At 25.6% G+C, this 24,504-nt stretch overlaps 6 protein-coding genes across 6 annotated transcripts; 5 read left to right on the top strand and 1 right to left on the bottom strand.

The window, feature by feature from the left end:
- Nucleotides 1-1,078: 1,078 nt before the first annotated feature.
- OCT59_011557 (uncharacterized protein) lies at nucleotides 1,079-2,936 on the top strand (the record flags this gene model as incomplete). Its single annotated transcript, XM_066133823.1, has 7 exons — nucleotides 1,079-1,159; nucleotides 1,229-1,364; nucleotides 1,626-1,708; nucleotides 1,792-2,629; nucleotides 2,695-2,724; nucleotides 2,799-2,834; nucleotides 2,911-2,936. The coding sequence occupies 7 exons, from the start codon at nucleotides 1,079-1,081 to the stop codon at nucleotides 2,934-2,936; spliced, it is 1,230 nt and encodes a 409-aa protein (XP_065989145.1).
- Nucleotides 2,937-6,634: 3,698 nt separating this feature from the next.
- On the top strand, nucleotides 6,635-7,004 carry OCT59_011556 (uncharacterized protein; the record flags this gene model as incomplete). Its single annotated transcript, XM_066133822.1, has 3 exons — nucleotides 6,635-6,644; nucleotides 6,723-6,930; nucleotides 6,998-7,004. The coding sequence occupies 3 exons, from the start codon at nucleotides 6,635-6,637 to the stop codon at nucleotides 7,002-7,004; spliced, it is 225 nt and encodes a 74-aa protein (XP_065989144.1).
- Nucleotides 7,005-10,539: 3,535 nt separating this feature from the next.
- OCT59_011555 (uncharacterized protein) lies at nucleotides 10,540-13,050 on the top strand (the record flags this gene model as incomplete). Its single annotated transcript, XM_066133821.1, has 7 exons — nucleotides 10,540-11,141; nucleotides 11,208-11,257; nucleotides 11,351-11,616; nucleotides 11,705-11,913; nucleotides 12,367-12,720; nucleotides 12,809-12,906; nucleotides 13,025-13,050. The coding sequence occupies 7 exons, from the start codon at nucleotides 10,540-10,542 to the stop codon at nucleotides 13,048-13,050; spliced, it is 1,605 nt and encodes a 534-aa protein (XP_065989143.1).
- Nucleotides 13,051-14,126: 1,076 nt separating this feature from the next.
- Nucleotides 14,127-15,846, top strand: OCT59_011554 (uncharacterized protein; the record flags this gene model as incomplete). The annotated part of the gene is made up of 4 exons (XM_066133820.1): nucleotides 14,127-14,657; nucleotides 14,750-15,629; nucleotides 15,707-15,745; nucleotides 15,833-15,846. The coding sequence occupies 4 exons, from the start codon at nucleotides 14,127-14,129 to the stop codon at nucleotides 15,844-15,846; spliced, it is 1,464 nt and encodes a 487-aa protein (XP_065989142.1).
- Nucleotides 15,847-21,156: 5,310 nt separating this feature from the next.
- OCT59_011553 (uncharacterized protein) lies at nucleotides 21,157-21,509 on the bottom strand (the record flags this gene model as incomplete). The annotated part of the gene is made up of 2 exons (XM_025330404.2): nucleotides 21,157-21,262; nucleotides 21,340-21,509. 2 exons carry the CDS (start codon nucleotides 21,507-21,509, stop codon nucleotides 21,157-21,159), a joined length of 276 nt encoding a protein of 91 aa, XP_025177504.2.
- A 1,001-nt stretch (nucleotides 21,510-22,510) lies between these two features.
- On the top strand, nucleotides 22,511-23,634 carry OCT59_011552 (uncharacterized protein). The gene is made up of 6 exons (XM_025317824.2): nucleotides 22,511-22,625; nucleotides 22,694-22,822; nucleotides 22,906-23,004; nucleotides 23,078-23,208; nucleotides 23,291-23,369; nucleotides 23,447-23,634. Exons 1-6 carry the CDS (start codon nucleotides 22,604-22,606, stop codon nucleotides 23,509-23,511), a joined length of 525 nt encoding a protein of 174 aa, XP_025177505.1. The 5' UTR covers nucleotides 22,511-22,603; the 3' UTR covers nucleotides 23,512-23,634.
- Nucleotides 23,635-24,504: the final 870 nt, after the last annotated feature.

Below are 24,504 nucleotides of genomic sequence, written 5' to 3'. Positions count from 1 at the left end.
AACTTATATCAATTAATTAGTTACCTAAGTTATTTAACATGGTTTTCATTAGTTTCCCAAAAGTTTGTCATACAATATCTAACGCTAATAAAAAATGTACTAATTTCTAGACAATTTCACAACTAACAAAATAAATAAACTCATAATTAATTAATTATACACTATCATCTGCTATTATTTTATACAATGAGACTTATCCTAACTCAATAATTATTTTTAGAATATGCAGTAAACATTTTCAAATATCCATTATATCACTTCTAAAATAGGAAAAAGAGCAAACTTTTGAAAATTTCACTATGATTCCTATTTATGATTTTATGATTTATTGTGAACCTTAAAAACTTTAAAAAAAGTTGAGATTTAAACTCTTAAAGGATATAATAACGGATAAAAACTTTGTGCACTTATTAAATATGTCTAATAAAGTGTCTATTTATCCAAATATCAAAATAAATTTGACAAAAAAAATATTAAAATTTTATTGTAAGAAACGAAGTTGATGTGGCTTAGAATTGATCAACACATGATCGGCATAATTTTGAAAACCGCTGTAATTAATTTTTCATTTTTCTCCAAACACAAGAAATAAAAAATAGTTATCACTGCTTACAGTATCAAAAGATTAAGCCATTAAGGTATATTACACTATTAAATATATTTTTTTTTTATCAATGAAGTAAAAAAGTTAATTTTATCAGGATATAAGTTCTACCTAAAAAAGGAAAATTTCATCATTTACATATCAGATATGTTTATTTGTATTATTATAAAAGGAAAATTAAAATAAACCAGATAAAAAATTTTTTTTTTTTCTGAAACTTTAAAATCCGAATCTTATTTTAAATGAAGAAACCCTTAGTCATGAGGTCATAACATTAACACAAAAATTCTAAATTAAGGTCATTATGTAATATCAATTAGGGAAGATCTGCATTTAATGACAAATTAGATTTTAACGTAACATTCGATTTTTTTTTTTTTTACATTTTTTTTGAAAAATAATTTTTTTTTCAATTGAGTATTTTCACTAAATTATAAGTAAGTGTTATATTTTTACTTAGAAAATATTAATAAAATGGATACTTCAAAACAAAATTCAGATACAACTAAAACTGATGTTAAAAATTTATGGAAAGAATGCGATGGTGAATATCAGGTAAAAATATTATAATATAATAAACAATATAGATATTTATTAAAATTTTTTAATCTTTCATTTTGATAGCTCCACGCTACAATTTTTTCAACTGATTCAACTACTGAATCAGATGAAACTGGTTCCATTCTTAAAAGAGTAAATATTATGGATTTAGAAAAAAGAAAAGAAGCATACGGAGTATGTGGAGAATGTAATGAACCAGGTACAGGATTATATTGGTGCCAACCTTGTAATGCTAAAAGATTAAAGGAAAATTTTAACAATTGGACTAGTGGAAATAATAATATTGATGAATTTATACAACAATCACAACTTAATGCTTTTTTTTGCACAAAATGTCTTGAATGGATACCTTTTGAAAAATTTGAAAATGTTACCTATCTTACTAGAGGTGGTTTTAGTAAAATTTATTCGGCTGACTGGCCCGAAGGAAAAATTGGGCATTGGGATATTGAAAATCAAGAATGGATCCGAACTTCAAGAAAAGTTGCATTGAAAAGTTTAAATAATTCATCTAATAATATAAGTAATGATTTTTTTAATGAGGTAATTAAAATAAATATTGCTTATTAATATTTGTATTTTAATACGTAATTTATTAACAAAATTTCTCTTTTTAATGAATTTAGATTAAATATTATATTTCAGGTCATTTTCATTTTTCTATTACTGTTATGTGTTTTGGAATAACTCAAGATCCAAATACTAAAGATTATATGATGGTTTTAAAATATTGTGAGGGTGGAAATTTGAGAAATATTTTAACGAAAGGTTCAGATTATAAAACCAAAATAGATTATTTATTTTATATTATAGATGGACTATCAGGTATTCATGATGCTGGAAATATTCATAAAGATTTTCATTCGGGCAATATATTACAATATAATGATGATGAAATACTATCAATTAGTGATTTGGGAATGTGTCAACCAGTAAATGATAATGAACGAAAAGGAATTTATGGAGTAATACCATATATGGCACCCGAAGTTTTACGTGGATATCAATATACAAAAGCATCAGATATTTACTCATTTGGAATAATAATGAATGAACTTATGTCAGAAGAAATTCCTCATAATGATATTCCTCATGATCATTTTTTGGTTGTTAAAATATGTAAAGGATTTAGACCAAAAATTTCTGAAGATACACCAAAATTAATTGTAGATTTGATTATTAAATGTTGGGATGCTAAAGCAGAAAATAGACCAACTGCTAAAGAATTACGTCAAATATTTTATAAATATTTTTATGATGGCATTGATGACGAAAGTGACGAAATTTATTCTCAAATAAAAGAATGTGAAAAAATTAAAGAGAATAAATTAAAAAACAGAACAAATGAAAATAAATCTAAAAATCTTCAAACACACCCACAAGCAATTTATACTAGCAGACTTTTAAATTTTCAAAATCTTCCAGAACCAGTTAATTCAACCGATTATTTATCTTCAGTTCAAGGTAAATATACGTTTTATAAATTAATATGAAAATATATTTTATTGATTTTTTTATTTTTTTAATAGAAACTATTTCATCATCATCAGCAAATCCAAGTAAGTATATATTTGCATTATTAATGATTATCGTGATTATTATATAATAATATTTATTTTCATTTTATTAATAGTTTCTGAATGTTTGGATTGTGAATTAGATGAATTGGGTAAGATATCTGTTTATTAAACATATGAAATTATTAATTTAATTTAATTATTATTTTTTTTTTAAAAAAAAAATAGATCTTAAGCAAGATGATGATGAATAAATTTTAAGAAGTAAATTTATTTATTGCATCGCCTCTAGGCGAAATTATGTAATACCAACCAAAATAAAGGAGAGTGACATGGGTGATAAAAGGTAGCGATGACATCGCACGCGTGATGAATAAATTTTTTCAATTTTAAATTAGTATATAGTTCAAAAAAATTTTATGTTATATATTATTCCATTTTCTTATATAAATTCTTTTTTGATTTCAGTACTTTTATTATTATATTATCTTAGCAAATTTCCTTATATAAATTTTTTATTTTTATTATACAATGTAGCGACGTGATCAAAGAAAAATAAATAAAATAAATACATCATCTATTTTATTCTCTAAAATTTTTAGTTATAAATATTATTTTAATATTCTTTGACCAAAATTATTCGTATTGTACAGTATATACTTAACAGTAATTGTGCGGCAAATTTGACGGATTGACATGATTTAATTAATCATTGGCGAAATAGAAAATTACGTGGCTCCAAAACTTTAAAACATTCGGTACTTTATACAAAAAAAAAAAAGAATATCTCGATCTTTAATTTCCTATTATTTAATTTTATTTTTATTTTCAGCTAAATCAAGTTTTATGAGAGCAAATTGAATTCCAAATTTTAATATATTTGTTTTTTTCATTTAAACATTAGAATGTTTTCAAAAAAAAAAAAACTGAATTCAGTTTTTTTCAATAATATCGATTTTGGAAATTTTTTTTCAGAAGCATGATTTATTTATTATTTTTATTTGTTATTTCACATCATCTGAAATTTTGCGTAATACGGGTTAAAAAAATTTTTTTTTTTATGATTTATGAAAAAATATATATTCACGGGAAGGGGGAGTGGGCGTTATAGATTCATTATTCTTATCTTAAATCCAATAATCAAAATCTAAGATATTAAATTCGCGGGCAAAGTTTTCATGTAAAAAAGAGTATACGTTTTGATGATCGTTTACCTGGGAGTTTATGGTTCACTTTATTTTAAAAAATATAAAAAAAAAATTGTAATACAGTATTTTAAAGAGTACAACAGATTACCCAACAAGAAAAAGTTATTGTCTGATTTTTACTCTACGATAAAATCAATTATTTCCCAAAATTATAAAACCATAAAGAAAATTAAAAATAGAACTATGTAACTTGGAACGTTACATATGAGTCATTTTAATCTCGTGACCCAGGAGATTTTTAACAAATAATATTTCTCATATTTTTATATACTTCTAATAAATATAATACTGCGCCTTATACTTAATAAATTCACTGACTATACATCAAGCAGCTAACTTATTAAGGAACCTATTTAGTTTGATGATATTACTTTTGTAACTTTATTCGGGCAAATTATATCCCGTCTCGATGCTGGTACAAATTTTTTCTTTTAATGTATTAAATCGATCAAAACTATCATACCAACTAATGTACAATTTAGATGATTATCATCTTAAAGGTTGCTAAAAAGTTAGAGCAAAATAATTATCTTGTTGATATAGGTAAATTAATACATTTGTCTATTTGTATCCACTTAATTACTTAATTATAATTTATTATATTGTTTCATTATGAAATTTAGGACTCAAAACTACTAATTCCATAATAATTCACTTTCTTAAAATTATAAGATTTTTTTTCTTATTTCAAGAGGATTGGATATGCACATGTAATTTCAACGGAGGATATTTATGGCCAATTGGGGTCCAATAAAGTTCGAACAGTATTATTATATGAAAATGTGCAATCATGGGAATTTTCAGTATTAATAGAGTTAGAAATGAGAAAATCTAAAGATTTTATTATTTAGATTATTGTCTAAAAAAACTTTTGACGTCTTAAATAAAAATAATCTAACGTTAATTGGAATGATCGATAAATTGATACCGTGATTGTCAATAAAAGATTTATGCTTACGCCATATTCCCTTTGTTAACCAAATTTAGTTTTATTGCACCGTCTTTTCACGCCATTTAAATTGAGGAGTTATTTTTTCTCAAAAAATTTAACATTTCAATGGAATTTCTTACAAAAAATTCTCTGAACCTAAACAGTGGAAGGGAAATTATTGCAAAAAATTTTGCAAATTGGAGTAGTGGGAATAAAATAATTGATAACCTCATTCAAGAAAAGCAATTAAAATACGATAAATATGACGTAGTGTTTGAATGGATACCATACATTAAACTTATCGATATTAGAGAAATAGGAAATAACGGTTTAGCCACGGCAATATGGAAAGAAGGTTTATTACATTATTGTAGACATGAATGGATAAGAATACCGTATGAAAAGGTTGCATTAAGATTTCTATATGACTCTCAAAATATTTCTGACGAATTTATAAATGAGGTATGAGATTTATCTATAAATTTAATTAGAATTTTGTCATATATGTTAATATTTTTTTTTTTTGTATTTTTGTAGGTCAAATCATATGATAGTTTGTTATTTGAAGGTATTTTAGATAGTAATTATGGATTATCTCAAAATCCAGAAACAAAAGATTATATTTTGATTTTTTCCCAAGAATATTTTAAACTATGTTGTGGAAAATGTGGTAAAAAATACGAAAATAGACAAAATAGACGGAATGAATGGTGTAAAACATGTCAAATAAATCATTTAAAAAATAATTTTACAAACTGGACTAGTGGAAATGAAAAAATTGATGATTTCATTCAAAAAATGCAATTAAAAATTAATAAATTTAATGATGCTATATTTGAATGGATACCATATAATGAGTAAATCAATGTTAAAGAAATAGGAGATAATTGTCTGACTACAGCAATATGGAAGGATGGTCCATTATATTATGACACTAGTAAAAAAGAATGGATAAGAGAATCGCCACATGAAAGAGTTTGTTTAAGATATCTACATAATTCACAATATGAGGTACTAAATTTTCTATTGATTTTAGTTTGAATATTAACATGATATTAATTTCTTTTTTTTTTTATTAGATTGAATCATCTTTATTAAATTATATTTCATCAAACTATGATTATTCAAACGATGATTATCAAAATTATGGAATATCTCAAAATTCGGACACAAAAGATTATATTTTGGTTTTTGAAACTAAATATATTAAAATTTATTGTAAAAAATGTGGTAATAAATATGAACGTGAATGGGATAAATGGTGTAAAACATGTCATATAAACTATTTAAGAAATAATTTTATAAACCGGACTAGTGGAAATGATAAAATTAATGACCTTATTCAAAAAATGCGATTAGAAATTAACAAGCCTCATGATCCTGTATTTGAATGGATACCATATAATGAGTTTATCAATGTTAAAGAAATAGGAGATAATTGCTTGACTACAGTAGTATGTAAGGAAGGTCCATTTTACTATAACACTAGCGAGGAAAAATGGATAAGAATATCACGCGGAATAGTTTGTTTAAGATATCTGCGTAACTTACAAGATATTACTGACGAAGTTATCAATAAGGTATAAATAATCTGTATTGATTATATTAATACAATATTGATATATTATGGCATATCTCAAAATCCAGACACAAAGGATTATATCTTGGTTTTTTCCCAATATTATCTTAAAAAATATTGTAAAAAATGTGGTAAAAGAAATGATATTTATTCGAATATATGGTGTAAAGTATATGTAACGGGGTTAGACCTGAAATAAATGAAAAAATTATACCAAAATGTTATATTGATCTAATGAAAAGATGTTGGGATTTAAGTCCGGATAACAGACCAAATTCTATTGAAATAAAAGAATTGATTGATCAATTTTATCATTAATTAGATCAAGAATATGAAGTAGAGGAACAGCAATACCATGAAATCGAAAAGCAATTTAATGAGACACAAGAATATAGAAAAGAAAATCTTTTATCAATTAAGAATAACCAATTAACTACTCAAACACAAGCTATATATACTTCTCGATTACTTAACCCTTATACAAAGAATCTTTCAAAATATGATACCATGGAGATTACTGATTTTACAAAGTAAGTTGCATTTTTATGCTATGTTACCTTTTATTTGTTTTATTTCTCATTCCTATTTGCATTACAGTTTATAAGTTACTATAATCATTATCATTGATCGATAACTAATTTAAATGTTAGTAAAAGAATGTATTGAATTACCAATAAATAATGTAAAATTACAAATGTTTTACTAAGCTTGATTTTTCATTGAATATTTTGTAATATATTCTATTTACTAGGGTAGAGAGTAAATTCAGATATATGGTATTAATTTTTGGATTAAAGTTTGTGAATTTTTTGGGATTTTTTTATCTATTTCTTATTTAGTACTGTATTGTACGGTATATATTAAATAGTCAAATAAAAACAGTTGGTTTACTTCATTGATTTTATATTTATTTATAATTTTTATTTTGAAATACAGTACATTAAAATATTTCTGGTGTGAAATATGAAAATTAATCTTATTTATCAAATTATTTATGGAAAAAGACGAAAAAACGTTGTCAAATCATAGTTAAATCATACAATAATGAATACTCCTACGTATATAATATCGTGAAATATATTTATAGGTTTTTTTTATACCATATATACAGTAATAATAGTGTAATAATAGAATAGTCATTTCGTTAAATTCGTTTTAAAAACGTAAGAGTATTTTTTTTTTTAGTGATTAAAATTTTTACGCTGACATTAAACCCGTTAATCTAGACTTGTTAAATGAAATTTAGCTATAATAGTTATTTATTCAAAACATTAGTTTAACAGATGAATAAAGCAAATTCTTACCTTTCTTTATTCCTTTAGCCTATTATTAATTCAGTGCTGGTAAGTTAAATTTAATCACACCTAGGTACAAATTAATGAAACCTTTTTATACAATCAATAAATAATTAGGAAACAGTATTCAAGTAAGCTTCTATTAGCAATAATGTTTTATTGTCCAGTAGACGATTTATTGATAGTTAACCCATCTTCCTTCCATCCCCTTATTCACCCCTACATTTTTCTTTTTTGATTCTTTTTTTTTAACACTGATAATTTGCTATTTGTTTTATTATTCGGAATGGATTTTATTCCCATGATTTAAAATATTACCATCATGAAAATCACAATGAATAAGATCTTGGTTATGTATGTCATTAAGTCCAGAAATAATTTCATATAACATATATAAATTTTGATTCCGATCACTTTTGATTATTCTTGTTAAGTTTCCTCCTAAATTACCGTTGTTTGCATAATCCATTACCACCAATATAATTTTATATTAATTCTTTGATAATGTAATGTTAATAAACTGTTTGCTAGCTATTTTTGTTGTTTAGAATAGGGATGCCAACAAATCTGATCGGTTAATTGTATATATTTAATATATTCTGAAAAAATTTTCTTTTTTACACTTAAAAATTATGATTTTTATAGTTTTATATATATAGTATTTTCATTTTTGAAATTATTGTCAAAATTCAATTTTACACATTCATCACATGATTTTCGCATCACTATAATCGGTATTATTATTATTGCAAAAGAAAAATTATGTAATTAAAAGACATGATATATAAAGTTATAATCAATATTCTTTGATATTATCTTTATTCAGTTTTACGATTAGTTTTGTGTTCAGTTTTATTGGTCAGTTTTATAAGTCAGTTTTGCATCAGTTCAGTTTTGGTTTTAAAAACGAAACTGAACTTAACCGATTGTTGGTATTCCTTAGTTTAGAATGACAAAAAACATTAGTTTTTTTTTAAAAAGATAGAAAAGAAATTGATTATGGTGTCTATCGTTTATAATCCTAAATTTCAAACGTTAAGAATCGGGAATTTTCAAGAAATTAATTTTATGAGATAAATTTTTTTTTTCTTACAAAATAAGAGAGAATGATATAAATAGAGAAGTGGTTTGAATTTTGAGCCAAAAAAATTTTGATGTTTGTACTAAAAGTATTCGAGAGTTTTTCGTCCAAATTGGGAATTATGGTTAGATTAAATAATTTAATCTGATCATCGGATATAAATCTCTGTTACGTGACAATCGTGACATCCTTTTATGATAAACAAATCAAATATCATATTAAAAGATAAATAAAAAACTAATCTTTTTTTTACGAATGGTAGGGTGTTTATTTTAACATTCGAAATTAAACATAATAAACTTGTAATATTCTAAGAATTTTTAGAATGGATTAATTCATTACTTTTTTTCACAGCTACTGTAGGGAGTGCAGAAGTAAGTTTTATTATTTATAGTAGATAAAATACATATTTCCCAAGTTCAAAAGACGAAATAAAAATTAATAATAAAACAAAAAATTTAAGGAAGAAATGAATTTCTAAGTTATAAAAAATAAAAATACGTCTAAACTATTAAAATAACCTTAAATAACCAATGAAATTAAAAGTTTCCATTCCCAAAAATAATTTAATTAGTTCAAAACTGTATGGTAGCATAATAATTTCTACTTAAATATACTATAATGATAAATTCCTTTATTTTATACTTCAAAGGTGGACTAATTTTGTATAGAAAAATTACTAGAAGTAAAAAAATACATTTTAAAGAAAAACTAACTAAAGTAAGTTAACAGACGTGTTCCCCATGTAAAGGGATCACCCTTCGTGAAAGGAAAAGAAAAAAAGAGAAATAGCTATTATCAGTGAAACTACGCCGCTGAGATAACTCTTGAAGGAGTATTAGAAAAAAATAATAACAAAGAAGTACGAACTCTGATCAACTTTACACAATAACTTATTTATCTTCACCGTCTGTAAATACTGTCATAGGCGGAATTGTTCTTTTTAAACCATTTTATTGTCCTAATTAAGGGTATAGTTATTCATGCAAAGGGGAAGGTAAGTGAAAAATACCCGATGTACGAACCGTAAAAATCGGCGTATTAATAAGATCATTGTTAATATTATCATTGAATTATGGCTTTTTCTTTCTGTCGTTTGGATGAAGTTTCCTTTATCTCCGAATATGGTTACACATTTCCTAATTCTAATGAAGATCACTGGCCATTTTGGGTCTAGGTCAATTCCGAACCGCAGTAAATTAACGGTTAAATTAAATGTAACACTGCGTCCAAAATTAATAATATCATTGTGCTACGATCAATGAATAAATTATTAATAAGGTACATTTATGATTTTCTATAAATACTTAAAAAGAATGATTATACTACAAAAGTAATTATACATCTCAATTTGTCGTTATTTTATTTGCAAAAGAAGGAAATGATTTTTCTTATTTTCCGCTTTTGTACAAATTATTGCTCCATTTTTTTTCCGTTTCTTTTCATACTAATTTGTACTTACCATCATTATCTTCTATACTGAAACTACGCCAATTGCCTAGATATTTCCACTAATTGATCATACTAAATAACTGATAAGTAAAAATGGCAAATGTATTAACTGCGCTTCGCTATTGATAAAATGATAAATTCTCAACGGATTTTCCCGTCCCGTAGTACTTTAAGATTACAATGAGAAAGTTTAGAAATGCTTTCCGTATAACCAACAAAAGTCCTGATAATTCAGATATAAATAAAATACGTATATTCGAATTTTCCGAATTCATTGTCTGTTTATAACATATATTAATTAACTTAATAAAATGGAAATTGTAAATACAAATGATAAAAATTCTTTTGATCCAACACCAAGATTAAAATCTAGTCCTATACCAATTAAATTCATTTCTTTTAGTGTGTTAGATGAAAATTGTACTTATTGTGGCGAAAAATATATTAATGCGCTTTTTACCTCGCAAAAATATTGCAAAAAATGTCTATCACGTTATATTAGTGATATAACTGATAATAATGTATACTTGGACGTATACTTTTACACAATGGACTTGGAATGTAGTGAACATGTAATAAGTGGGACAAAAGTACCACAGAATATTCAAGAATGCTGTGGAAATTGTGTGATAATTTTATGTTTTAAACAAATAAATGGATTTAGTATTAGTGATTTTAGCCTTGATAAAAATGATTTCACTCTACTATGCAATAAGGTGATTGAAAATGAGAAAAATTGTAAATTATGTGGAAAGTTATTATATCAAGTAGCAACCCAATGCATTAAATTATGTTCAGATTGTTATCTAATTTCTTCCGAATTGATAGAATCAACCTTGGTTAAAAAGCAAATTTCAATTCTTTATTTACCATGGTGGCATAATGATTTTAGGTGTGATATTTGTGAATCAAGGTTAATATTTACATCAGACTGTCAAAAGTATTGTGCGAACTGCTTTATATTTTATGTTGGATGCAGATATTGTTTAACAACAAACATTTTTTTTGGACCTACGGATCAATCTCAATGTAAAAAATGCAAAAGAATGACGCACATGAATAGTGTTTTCGATGATTTTCTTTTTAAAAATAATCTTATGTGATAATTTAAATTATTTAAAGTATCTGAATTTGAAAATATTGTAAAAAACATTAATAAATGTTTTGTACCAAAGAATATGTTAGAGTCTATATTTAAAGAAAAAAAACGGGCAAAACCAATTAATTGGATACCTTATTCGCAATTAAAAGATTTGAAAAAAATAACAAAGGGGGGATATGGTATTATATATGAAGCAACTTGGCCAAATAACAATAATAAAAATGAAACTGTTATTTTAAAAAGATTTGAAAATTCTAAAAGTATTAGCAAATATTTCTTAAATGAGGTAAAATATTTTTTAAAATATTTCTTATAAAATTTATTTTAAATAAACTAAATTTTTAATTTAATTTTTAATCTTTAAATTTAAATAGTTAAAATCATGTTATCATTGTTTTAAAGACAAAAAGAGATGTCATGTCATTGAAACTTATGGTTTTACAAAAGATCCTAAATTAGATGATTATATATTAATTATGAAATATGCATCAGGAGGGGATTTACATAAGCATTTGCAGAAGGATTTTAAAAGTATTACATGGAATAAAGAAAAATTACGTATTTTACATCAAATTTCAATAGGGTATTTATATTTTATATATTTATTAATTTCTTTAAATTTAAGTTATTAATTTTTTTTTTATATTTTTAGACTTGAAACTATTCATAATAAAAATTTTATACATCGAGACTTTCATAGTGGAAACGTATTATTTGATCCAAAAGTTAATAGAAAGTTAAATGATGATTGGAAAATTGGAGATCTAGGATTATCACAAGCTGTAAATAGTGAATCATCAAATAATGAAATATATGGAGTAATACCTTATATTGCACCGGAAATATTTAGAGGGTCTATATTTTCTAAAGAAGCTGATATTTATAGTTTGGGTATGATTATGTGGGAGCTTACAACAGGTTGTAAACCTTTTGTCAATGTTGAACATGATCATCATCTTGTATATAAAATTCTTGATGGAGAACGACCTAACATTACAGAAGATACACCAGAATGTTATGCTGAATTAATGAAAAGTTGTTGGGACCCTGATCCTAAAAAAAGACCTTCTATAAAAGATATTCGTTTGACTTTTGGTAGGTGGATATATAGAAAAATAAATGAGGAAGAATTTAGCCAAGCTGAAACAAAAAGAGCGAAATTAATAAAATTAAAGAAGATTGGATCGGAATTTGTTGAAAAACGTCATTCAGGAGCTATTTATACAAGCAGGCCATTAAATTCTTTAATTTCTAAATTCTCATCCATATCAACAATTTCATTTGGTAAGCGAGGTATTTCAAAAAAAAACTTTAGAAAATCATCTAGTTATACAATTAAAGATTATAGATATATCTCAACAGAATTAGATCTTGATATAAACACTGAAAGGTATTTAAAATAATAATAATAAAAAATGATTTTAAATGACACAACTAATTCGTATTTAATTTACCATATAATTTTTACTTGGTTTCAGATCACAAAATTTAAGTTCTTCAATTCAAAATTTTTCAACCTCTTTAAAAAAAAGAAGAAATGTAGAATTTTTAAACGTAGAAACTCATGATAATAATGGTAAATATTTATTTAGTTCGATGTTATTTTATTTTACTTTCATTTTAATCAAATTACATTAATATTTAATTTTTTTTCATTTAAATCAAATAATTAAAATATAAAATATTATTTATAGGAAAACGTATTAAAACTAATTTTTAATTATCAATAGAATTATAAAAGTAAAATATTTTGTTATCCTACAGATACGAGTATATAGAAATATTTAATAATTTATTATTATTTTTTTTTATTAGACTTTCTCACTATAATAATTTAAAAAATCATCGATTTTTTTTTTTTTGGCTTGATATTTTTATTTACAAAATATATTTAAATAAATAAAAAAAGGAATATTTATTTTTATTACATCGCATCCAATCCTAAAAGGCAAAAGAACGAAAAAAAAAATTAGAAAAAAGAAAATATATTAATAAAAAAAATAACTAAGGAAAAGAAGATGCTTACCGTAGATCACTGGAAAAAAAAAATATTATTACTATATAGGTTATAAAGGGGAAAAAAAATTAAAACCCGAAAAAAAATTAAGGTTTAAAGGAAAAAAATCAGTTTAGTCATAGAATTATTTTATTAGAAAATTATTTCAAAATTTCAAAACTTAACTTATTCAATCTTAATTATTTAATTTAAAAAAATTTAAAATTATATAATATTTTATAATTAATTAAATAAATGTTAAAAGAAAAATTTCATGTTTTAAAAAAAACAAAAAAAAAAAATATATATTGAAAAAAAATTTCGGTTTATATTCCGTATATCATTATATTAAGCATGATGTGCTAAATATTCGTACGGCCGCTTAACAATGATCTGATGTAGCGCTTCGGCATTAATGTTATCCGAATATGATTTCCATTTATTTCCATTTCTATGTTATCCAATTGTTATTAGTTACTTATAAGTCTATTTACAGCAGTAATTTGTACAAATAACAAAAGTGATAATAAAAATATTAATTTTGAAACTTGAACTAGATGAGAAATTTGTATTACAAAATATTTCTGTATTCCTAAATTTCTGTCAGAATCTATAAAAAAAGAATTTCTTACCGAGATTTATTCGTTGACTTTGTGATCATCAGCTGATTTTTTAACGCCCAAATTAAAATAAGATTTGTCGATCACTGCCGTGCAACTGTAAACTGTAATACGTTATATAAGGCCGCTTTTTTTTTTTAAAAAAAAAATCTTTTTACTCTGTTTAAACATAAAGCTGACATGGAAGAATTTAAACTCAGTAATGATGTAATTGAGCAAATAAAAGATTTTTATTATCGGAACTTAACAGATGAACAAGAATTGTTAATTGATAAGCTAATATTAAATGAAGAATTAAAAGAATGTTATAAAGAGAATGGTTTATGCAAAGATTGTAAACAACCTAAAACTAGATATGATTGGTGTAGGTCATGCAATGCTAAACATTTTCAACAAAATTTCAAAAATTGGACTAGTGGAAATGATGAAGTTGATAAGCTTATTCAAAAAACACAACTTAAAGCTAAAGAATTTAAGGAAATTTTAGAGTGGATTGAATATGATAGATTTGAAAATGTTGAATATTTGGCCAAAGGAGGATTTGGAATTATTTATAAAGCAATTTGGAAAGATGGATATATAAGAAGATGGGATTCTGAAAATAATCAATGGGAGAGAAGTAAAAATTGGGTTGAGGAATATGAAAAATTTCCGGTTGCTTTAAAATGTTTACACAATTCTCAGGATATTACATCCGAATTTTTAAGAGAAGTAGGTTACTTATTTGTATATCATTTTTCAAACTACTGTTCCATTATAAATGTTAAACTTACTATTATTTATTATTTTTGATTCTTTTTTAGATTGAATCACATACTACGATTATTTCAAATAGTGTAACTAAATGTTTTGGCATTACTAAAGATCCAGAATCTAATAATTTCATGATGGTAATAGAATATGCAAAAGAAGGTAGTTTAAGACAATATTTAAATAATAGCTTTAATTCAATAAAATGGGAAAATAAGTTTGATTATCTAAAAGATATTGCAAGTGGTCTCAATTCTATTCATAAAAAAGGATTAATTCATCATGATTTTCATTGTGGCAATATGTTAAAAGCTGGTTATTGGACCATTATTACTGATTTAGGATTATGCCAACCAGCAAATGTAAAATCTTCTCAAAATGAATACGAAAAAAAAATTTATGGAGTATTACCTTATGTAGCGCCTGAAGTTTTAAGAGGAGGAGAATATACTCAAGCAAGTGATATTTATGCATTTGGAATTATTGCATATGAAGTCTGTACAGGGCTTCCTCCTTATCATGATATTGCTCATGATAAAATCTTAGCTATTAGCATTTGTCGAGGGAATAGGCCAAAATCCAATTATAAAATTCCTCAACTAATTTTGGACATAATTAAGCAATGTTGGGATGCTGATCCTTTAAAACGACCTAAAGCAAATGAATTACATAATTCATTATATAATTTATATGATGAATTACGTTATTTACGTAATAATGGTGATAGTGAAATCAAAAAGCAAGTTAAAGAAGCAGAAAAAATTAATGAAAAGTTTACTTCTACTTCATTACCATATAATGGTACTACTCTTTTATATACTACAAATCCTCAAGCAATTTACACGAGTAGGCTTTTAAACTTTAAAAATCTACCAGAACCAAAAAATGCTACTGATAACAAAGATGATGATAATTCATTTGGAGAATATTCAGGTAATTAATATATCAACTTATTTTTACAAAAATATTTTTTAAATACTTTTAATATACAATTATTTTTCATTTTCTAGAATCTATAGAAGCAATAGATTTTACTAAACTCAACCTAGGTACTCATTTACATTAACTTGCTTTCTACATGATTAATTTTACTAATAATAATATTAACAAATTACTTTAATAATTCGTTCTTATAGATGAAAACAACTAAAGAAAAAAGAAAAGGAAGAAAAATTTACAAATATTCAGAATATAAATTTCTTTATTTTATCTATTATTTACTATTTATTTTCTTTATCACTACAAATTTGTATATCCTATCGGAATATATTTATTATTATTTGAATCTTTTAAATAAAGTTTTTATAAATTAAACAGAATGAATTATATGTATGTTATAAAATCATAACAAAGTAATAGATTACATTTATATATATATATATATATATTGACTTTATAGTCGCATTTTCAAAGTTTAACATTATAAGTTATAACATGATAATCATAAAGAGATATCTAACATTGGAGATTACACATTTGTTTTTGTTTAACACATTAATATTTAACTTTTTTATATCATGTTGTATATAGTCTTATATATATCTTGGAAAGAAACATCAAAGTAAATCCCAAAAATAAAAAAAAAGTTCATTAATAAATGTTGGCCAACATCGTTAGTTGACTTGAATCATTTCATATTTTCAAAAATCATACTTAGAAGAAAAATGTTAATGCAATTCCAGATGTAATTATGTTGATTTATTAACAACTAAGGTCCATAACCAACTACAACCTATTTCTTTTAGTCATTCAACGACATATTAGTCATCTTCATTACGTTGTGAAGCATTCATCAAAACAGATTTTTACACAAATAATAAAAAATAATGGATGAAGTTTTAGTAAGTTCACGAAATTACTCGCAAAGCGTTTGCTATAGCTGTGCTTTTGCTTTCATTGTGATAATACATATTCGGTTTGTAGCTGTACTAATAAAATAGAAAGTCCAAAAAAAAACAGAAAAACTTATTTTACTCCAGAAGATTTGATCCAACAAAATGATATGTGAATCACAACAACTTTTCTTAAAGACAAAAATTATGGACATAATTCAGATTTTAGTCAAAAATTTTCAATTGTTATTTTGTACCAAATGCAATATTAGTGCATATAATAGATTAAGATCTTCAAATAATTAACGAAAAATACTGTATCTAGCATGTCTAATCCTGAAATCCTGCTATTGGCGAGTTTAAATTTAAACTAATTGTAAAAAAAAGAATGGTAGTTTACTTCAGTAAAAGAGAATTATCATCATTGGAAGCTTCAATGCGAAATTCATATTAGTTGATAGATCAATTAGCAATAAAAATGTTATGATATGCCTCAGACCTTGAGTTTAAAAATTTTTTTTTCTAAACGTAAAATCCTCATCTCATGACATAAATGTCGATTTGCGTCAGTTGATAATTAACGCGCGTCGACGCCAAGTGTTGATTGACATTTTGACGTGGTTCACCTATATCGCACAATCAAAAGAAATGATGATAGTTTTTATTAATTTCAGTTATTTCTATAAATTGCTTTTTGATTTCATTATTTATACTCAGAAAATATATGCAAGCCAATTAAATTGAGGTATTCATAATTAGATGCTACTCTTACTAATCCTCAACAAATTTTTATGACCAAGAATTCATCATGTGTTCTTATCATGATTGCTGTACAAATTTCATATGCAATAATTTCAAATCCATAAATATCATTTTCTTGAGGCATATTAGTTTCCTCTTCAGGTGCTGTGCAAGGTAATACTCTCTATACTTTTTAATTACAATCTTGAGAAGTCTTTACATTGGCTGATTTACATAATCCCAAATCGGTATTATGAGAAATCGCTAAATATATTTCCATAATGAAATCACGATGAATTAATCCACAATTATGAATATTTTTTAAGATCATTTGCAATACCTTGCAGACTACGCAACTTTCGTTTCCAAGTCTGTGAAATAAAATTATTATTTAAAAAATATACCTTAGTTCTTACCATCATAAAATTTTTGATTACTGGATCTTTAGTAATTCAAAAATAATGAATTACCAATTCAAATAAGTTTCACGTGCTACATTATTTAATTCAACCTTAAAAGAAAATCAATAACTAAGCTAACATTTATAAAGACCAATATTAATAATAAAATAAAATTAATGAAAAAATATCTTGCCTCATTAAAATTTGAGCTGTGATGCTTTGAGTTATATAAACATTCTAGAGGAAAATTTGGGTTCACTACTATTTCTTTCCCATTGATTATTGTTACAATACCATCCCGAAATAGGTTCATCTTTCCAAATTGCTTTAAAACAGTTTCAAATCGTACTACTGCCAAATATTCAACATTTTCAAATTTGTAGTTCATAATATTCAATCCACTCTATCGTTTGATAACTATTTTTAGCTTTTAATTATGCTTTTCAAATTAGTAATTCATATCAACCTCATGATTTCCACTAGTCTAACTTTTAAAATTTCGTTGAAAACAACTTAATACGCAAACTATAATTTTTCATAAGCCATACCTTATATAATAGGTTTTTAATTCTTCATTTGATATTATTTCATCTATTAACGATTCTTGTTCTTCAGTTATATCCAGTAAAAATCTTTTATTTTTCAATTATATAATCACTGAGTTTAAATTCTTTCCATTCTAATGAGTTATTTGATGAATTATTACAAATATATGTAAAAATAATAGAAAATATGAACAAAAAAAGAAGCGAAAATAAATATTATTTATACCGAAAAAATAAATTTGTACAACGTCATAATACTAAATTGGGCAATTTCATGTTATATGACCTTTGATTTAAAAAAAGAAAAAAAAGATGAATTAACATCAATACGTTAATCAGCCATCTGATCTATGGAAAATTTGAAATTAATTACATATAATAGTGATGCAAAATTTCATGTGATCGCGTACAACATATGAGTATAATGTTTTACCGCTCCTCTTCAGCAAAGGATTTACAATAATGTCCTAGCTTATATAATTTATATAATTTAAATTATAAAATTCACCAAAAGGCTTTCAAACTATTTTAAAATTGTATACACAAACTTGAAATATTTTTACTTCAAAGTTTTTTGATCAAACAAACATTATTAAGAACTTACATTTTTTTCAATAAGAATCAATTGATTAATTACACAGTATATTGAAAATGGATATAAACTAAAATTACAAATATTATATATAGCCAATATTTTAACCAATATTACAGGAATTTTTTTTTTTATTTTACATTACTCTTTTAATATTATTTGTTTATTTTAAGAGATTAATTAATTAGCATGTTTGCAGGTGGAGGAAGCTTAACCTAGACCCCGGGTGAAGGTTAAAATCGCTCTTGCAGGTGATAGAATTTGGTTAGGTAATTAAAGAGTTCTTACACGAATGCGGGTATATGAAAATCTTATACTAATTCTTATATAATTTTTTTCGTTTCCTAGGAATATAAAATCATTGATTAATTTAATAATAAAATATACATATTTGAGATGCTACATAATTTGAATAATTACTAAAAGAAAACAAACCGAATTGATCCATGAATTATGATGCTATTACATTTATTAAATAAAATGGAAGAAATTATTGATGAATATAATCACAAACATTCCGAATTTTACATAATTATTAGGAATAGATGTGTAGTTAGTTATCTTAACATGATGGTTTGAAATTGATTAATTTTTACTACTGTATCTTCTATGTATCGCATTTTTATATAATTGTAATAGATTTGCTAAAACTTTTATTTGCTATTTACATTATCCGTCATGATCAGTATTACTACTATTATCATTACTAAAAAAGGTTAACCATAATTTTCTTTAGTATTTTTGTTGAACTAAATCATATGCATAACTATTGGTCCTTTAGTTATGAATGACAGATTTTAACCGTTTCCATTTCTAGTAATATATTTTGCTGCTGCCATAAATAAGCTAAAGATATAAACTAATCTTGGAATATTAAATTGTAAAATCTAACTTAATATAATACATTGGACGTATCTTATTTTACATTATTTTAATGTGAGTGAATCATATATTTCCAACTGCATGATTTTAAAATATGAATGAAATCATAAGTATTTAAATATTTGTAATATTTTAGCATGTTTAATATACCTTTAGATTCCTTAATACTACTTTCTTCAAATTCTTCAGAGTCTTCAAATTCAATATTACCAGAAACTAGTTTAAATTTGTTTAAAAATATTAGAATTGTATTAAATATTTATTTCATGTGTTATTACCTTTATAATCATGTGAAAATTTATAAAAAAAAAATTTAATTTTTTTTACATAATCGCGTTATACCAAAATTATCATAACCTAATATTGATACTAACCCTAAATTGTGTAACTATACATTATTGAGAGCCATTACTATATAATTATATTAAAATTCTCTCTGACTGAAAAAGATAATATAAATATTTTATTATCATCATCATCATCATTAATATTATTATTAAACGCCTTTATTAGTATATATCATCAATCCTCATTGTTGCAAAAATTTCTTAATACATAATATATATTTCACTCACTCACTTACAGTGTATAAAATTCATGTGCACAACGTGCACGTGTGCATAAGTTTTTTAGTATGCAATTTTCTAAATTGGATGTGCACGTGTGCACACAAAAAAATTTCATAGTGCACAATTTAAATTAATAGTGTGCATTTCTGTGCACAAAAACTCTATTCCATGCACAATGCACAATTCCATGCACAAAAAAAATTGATATATCGTTATACGATGACGCATGCGGACGTAGATTTAGATTTAGATTAGAGATCAACGTTAATAACAATAAGGATGGTTAGATTCTATTATAGGTTGACAAATTATAGGTTTATAACAGGGTATAATTTATGGTTTTAATCGAGATAACTGTATCGAACCGATAACACAGTTCAATCTGGAGAAACTAACATTTTCTTTTATGTAGGATTTATTTAGTTTACTATGTATTTAGAGATAGGTGGTTCTATTTAGTAGATAGATACTTTATTAATATTGTAATATTTACGCTATGTAATTTATAACAATGTAGACGTCAAACAACATCCGTTAAATAAAGTTATAAATTAAAAAAAAATATGTCGTTATATAAGGTATAATAAAATGATAGTCTGATTTTTATTTCTTATTTTTTTAAACGTAAAAGAATGTGAGACTTCTCACTACTTAATTTCTAATTTCTTCCTTCAAGAGTATTAGTCTTGGCTTTGTAGTATAAAATGCTTATAAATAAAATTTAATCATAATGCATTCAATTTAAGAATTTATACCAAGATATTTGTGTGACAGTGTCTCAGAAAATCTTTGAAAATAAGCATTTTTCTAAGATATATAAATGATAAACCGCAAATCATCTGTGACTCAAATGTGTAAATAATAAGAAACTTAAAAAAAAGCAGTTAAAGGTGCATCGCTAAAGCCATAAAAAAAGCCATAAAAGACGCAACACAAATGTTCTACCTGTAGTAAGACTGGATACAATTCTTGTAATAGTCCTCGAAAGAAGAAAAAGAGTAAATCTAAGATTAATATCACATAAGAATATTTCAATTTTTTTCTCTTTAGCAGAATAATGACTATTGAAATGTGCATTTACTTCGATCTATGACTATTTTTGCAATGGGCCTTCATTGAGACTTCCCAAATTTTTTCCAGCTTCGAATATATGAGAAAGTTGGGCAATCGAGAAGTACGAGTGAAATAAAAAAAGTCCGTATATGCATTGTCCCCAACGCCTTTATAAATGTCAAGATCTCCAACGCACATTCCACATGCCGTTATTCTCGAACACCAAACTTTGACAACTTTGACGTAATAGTCCGTATTGCAAGTTTAGAAAGACACAAATGGAGAACATTTAAAAGGCAATATAGGTAATACTTCACTTGCTAGGATATTTCTTGTTCTTTCACGATTTTCTAACACCAAGTTTTTTATAAAAAATGTCCACTGAATTATACCAAAAAGTCCATGACTTTCTCGCTGACTTCCCATAACCGCTTCTTCTATTATTTTCAGGTTACAGAAGAAGAGCCTTGGATCTCCAAAGAATAAAGAACCATAGTAAATAATGCTGTTAATGCCTCATTAAATGATACATCTGCGCAGAATAAACCTCAATTCTAACGACTATCATAAAAGAATTAAAATTTTGTTGGTATTAAGGATGGGCCCCGAAATTGAGTTGAATAATCCGAAATCCGAAATTCTGCCGAAGTTAATTCATAATTTTAGCCGAATTCATAATTCCGGCCGAAACAATATGTCGATCATTTCAATTTTAGGGATAGCCAATTGATGCCAAAACGATCGACATTCTGATCATCACGCCCATTTCCATTTCGGAATTTCGGGCAAATCCGCCTTGCTTATTTGTATATTTTATATTTTCGTATATGTAACAAATATTGATTTAATAGTTATTCAATAGTTATTCCGCCCGCTTCTAGAAATAGATTTTACTAATTAAACCCGTCCCAACCCGTGACCGTGAAAAACAGTAGACTTAAAATCTATTTTTAGAAGCGGGGCGGGATGGCTGATCCGATCGCAAAATTTTTCGATCGACCATCAATCTTTATTATTTTCACACAAAGTGGTCAGTTGATGTATTTGTGAGACTTTGTACTTAAATTCACAAACGCAATAGCGCTGACTAACGTTAAATTCCCCTCAAAAATTTTAAATTTAGATGACACCAAAAATAAACACAAATTTATCAAAAAAATTTTATATAATATTCCCCTCACCGTATAAATCTAATTTTTGGATTTATTTTTTTTTTTTACTTTTTCCTCCCTCATATTTAATAGTAAAAAAAATTTTGTAAATTATTTTTAACCCTCTCCCCCCTAATAAAAATGCAAATTGGAGCTAACGCCGGTAAGTCAGTAATATATAATATTAAAGTTTGATCCCCACATTTAACACAATATTTTTATGAAATATAGAATTCCCTAATCTAGGAGAAATTCCAGAATCTGTCAAAGTTCCGGAAGGGAATGTCTTCAAATTCGCCTTATACGGAATCGGAGTATTAGACTATAAGTATGATGCAAGTGACTCTACTTGGAAGATTTGTATGTCTTTGGTTATTGACTTTACGTTGTCCACGTGATACTCGCGCCGTCGCACGTCTAATTAAACTAGAACTCCTTGTTAGGTAAGGGCGAGACATTTCTTGTTAACCGTCTTGAAGATTTTTCTTCTTTTAATGTAAGCTCAATCGTGGCTGTAACATCAAGTTCCGCATTGGATAAATGTATGAAAATCTTATTTAATATATATTAATCTTTGTGATATTCTAATGATCGATTTTATTAATTTACCTACAGTTGGTAATCGTCATAATGGAGCTTTAAAATCTGTTATTCCAGGAGATACGTCATTTGCCACTGGTCAATCTGTGGCTTTCGAATATGATACTAAATCAAAGATCGTTCGTTGGTCTTTAGGGAAAATTACGGTATGCTTTATTCCTTTTACATCTTGTAATAGTTTTATAAATATACTAATGTAAAGTATTATTGTATTATTGTAATTAATAGACCTCTGAAGGAGCATTTTCCGGTATTACTTATACATTAGGTCATCAAAGTTCAAAACATGACCTTTCTGAGGGTTCTCGTATGTTACTTTACATTGAATTATCAATATATCAGTAGTACCAAATAGTTGATTAATTATTATATTTATTTTTATAGATCCCGATGGATACGTCCGTAGTATTACCGTCGAAATTACTACTTGTTTTTATTGTAAGGAATAGATTTATTCAATACCATGTAGCAAATGTAAAAATTTACCCTGTCCACACACACAATTCTTTTTTTTTTATTATTTTTGATACATAATAAATAAAATAATTATTTTATTGGCTTAAGTTTCTCTCAATTATTTTTCGAATGATATTGCATTATATGGTCTAGGATGCGTCATATATTATGTTTAACAGACTGTAAAAAGAAATAATAAAAGTTTCGCCTTTAATTTTATTATTATTTTATTTCAGTCGGTGTATTATAGGTTTTATTTTTCATATCTAATAAGTAATATCTTCGATTTGTTGGAGTACGTCACTATAGAACTACGGATGCGTTACAAGTGATAGAGTGTAGATTTTTTTTTAAATTATCTTCTCTCCAACTAAGTAAGATCAGCATCACAAAATAAACTTTTTGATTACAAAGTTAGGCGATGTTTTAACGTCAGTTCAAACAATATAATTACGGCTATGCCCGTGCATTCCAACTACATCAATTACGGAAAAGAATACCTCCTATGATTGTCGAAGATGTCACCGAAAAAGCGAACGCTGACGCGTTCTTCATCATATCAGACAAGGATCGATCCATCATCAATGACTCGTCCATCTTTTTACGACGAACACCTCCACCAGATAATGACTCTCATACAGCACTCAGTGATAACTCGTACGTGTCCGCCGCCGTCGGACAATATCGGACCTTCATTCCGCACCTAACAGTATTTACGTGCGGCATCGTTAGACGAAAGAAAAATACGGTTGATAGATTAGTTAAAATTTCTCTTTTTTGTTTTTTTTCACTTTTCTCGCTCAATGCTCGCGTACAATGCTGGTAATGCCTAGTGTTGTAATTTTCAATAATAAGCAGTACAATTCCTTTTTTGAGGAGGTTGGGTTTTTATGGGTACAGTGTTAGCAATAGTTTCCTTTTGTAAGAACTCAGCCCACAAACTTGTAAGGCTCCCGTCATTGTCTACATTTTAAAAATAAAAATAA

Source organism: Rhizophagus irregularis, chromosome 2, assembly GCF_026210795.1.
Source record: "Rhizophagus irregularis chromosome 2, complete sequence".
Lineage (NCBI taxonomy): Eukaryota > Fungi > Glomeromycota > Glomeromycetes > Glomerales > Glomeraceae > Rhizophagus > Rhizophagus irregularis.
Note: the sequence above shows the minus strand (reverse complement) of the source record. Positions and strands in the feature narration are given on the sequence as shown.

What these genes read in the sequence shown, in the direction of transcription:
- OCT59_011552 (XM_025317824.2), top strand. Translation starts at nt 22,604, where the DNA reads ATGCAAATTGGAGCTAACGCCG. An exon ending in TGACTCTACTTGGAAGATTT is followed by an intron (nt 22,823 to 22,905) that starts GTATGTCTTTGG and finishes ACTCCTTGTTAG; the next exon opens with GTAAGGGCGAGACATTTCTT. An exon ending in AAGTTCCGCATTGGATAAAT is followed by an intron (nt 23,005 to 23,077) that starts GTATGAAAATCT and finishes ATTTACCTACAG; the next exon opens with TTGGTAATCGTCATAATGGA.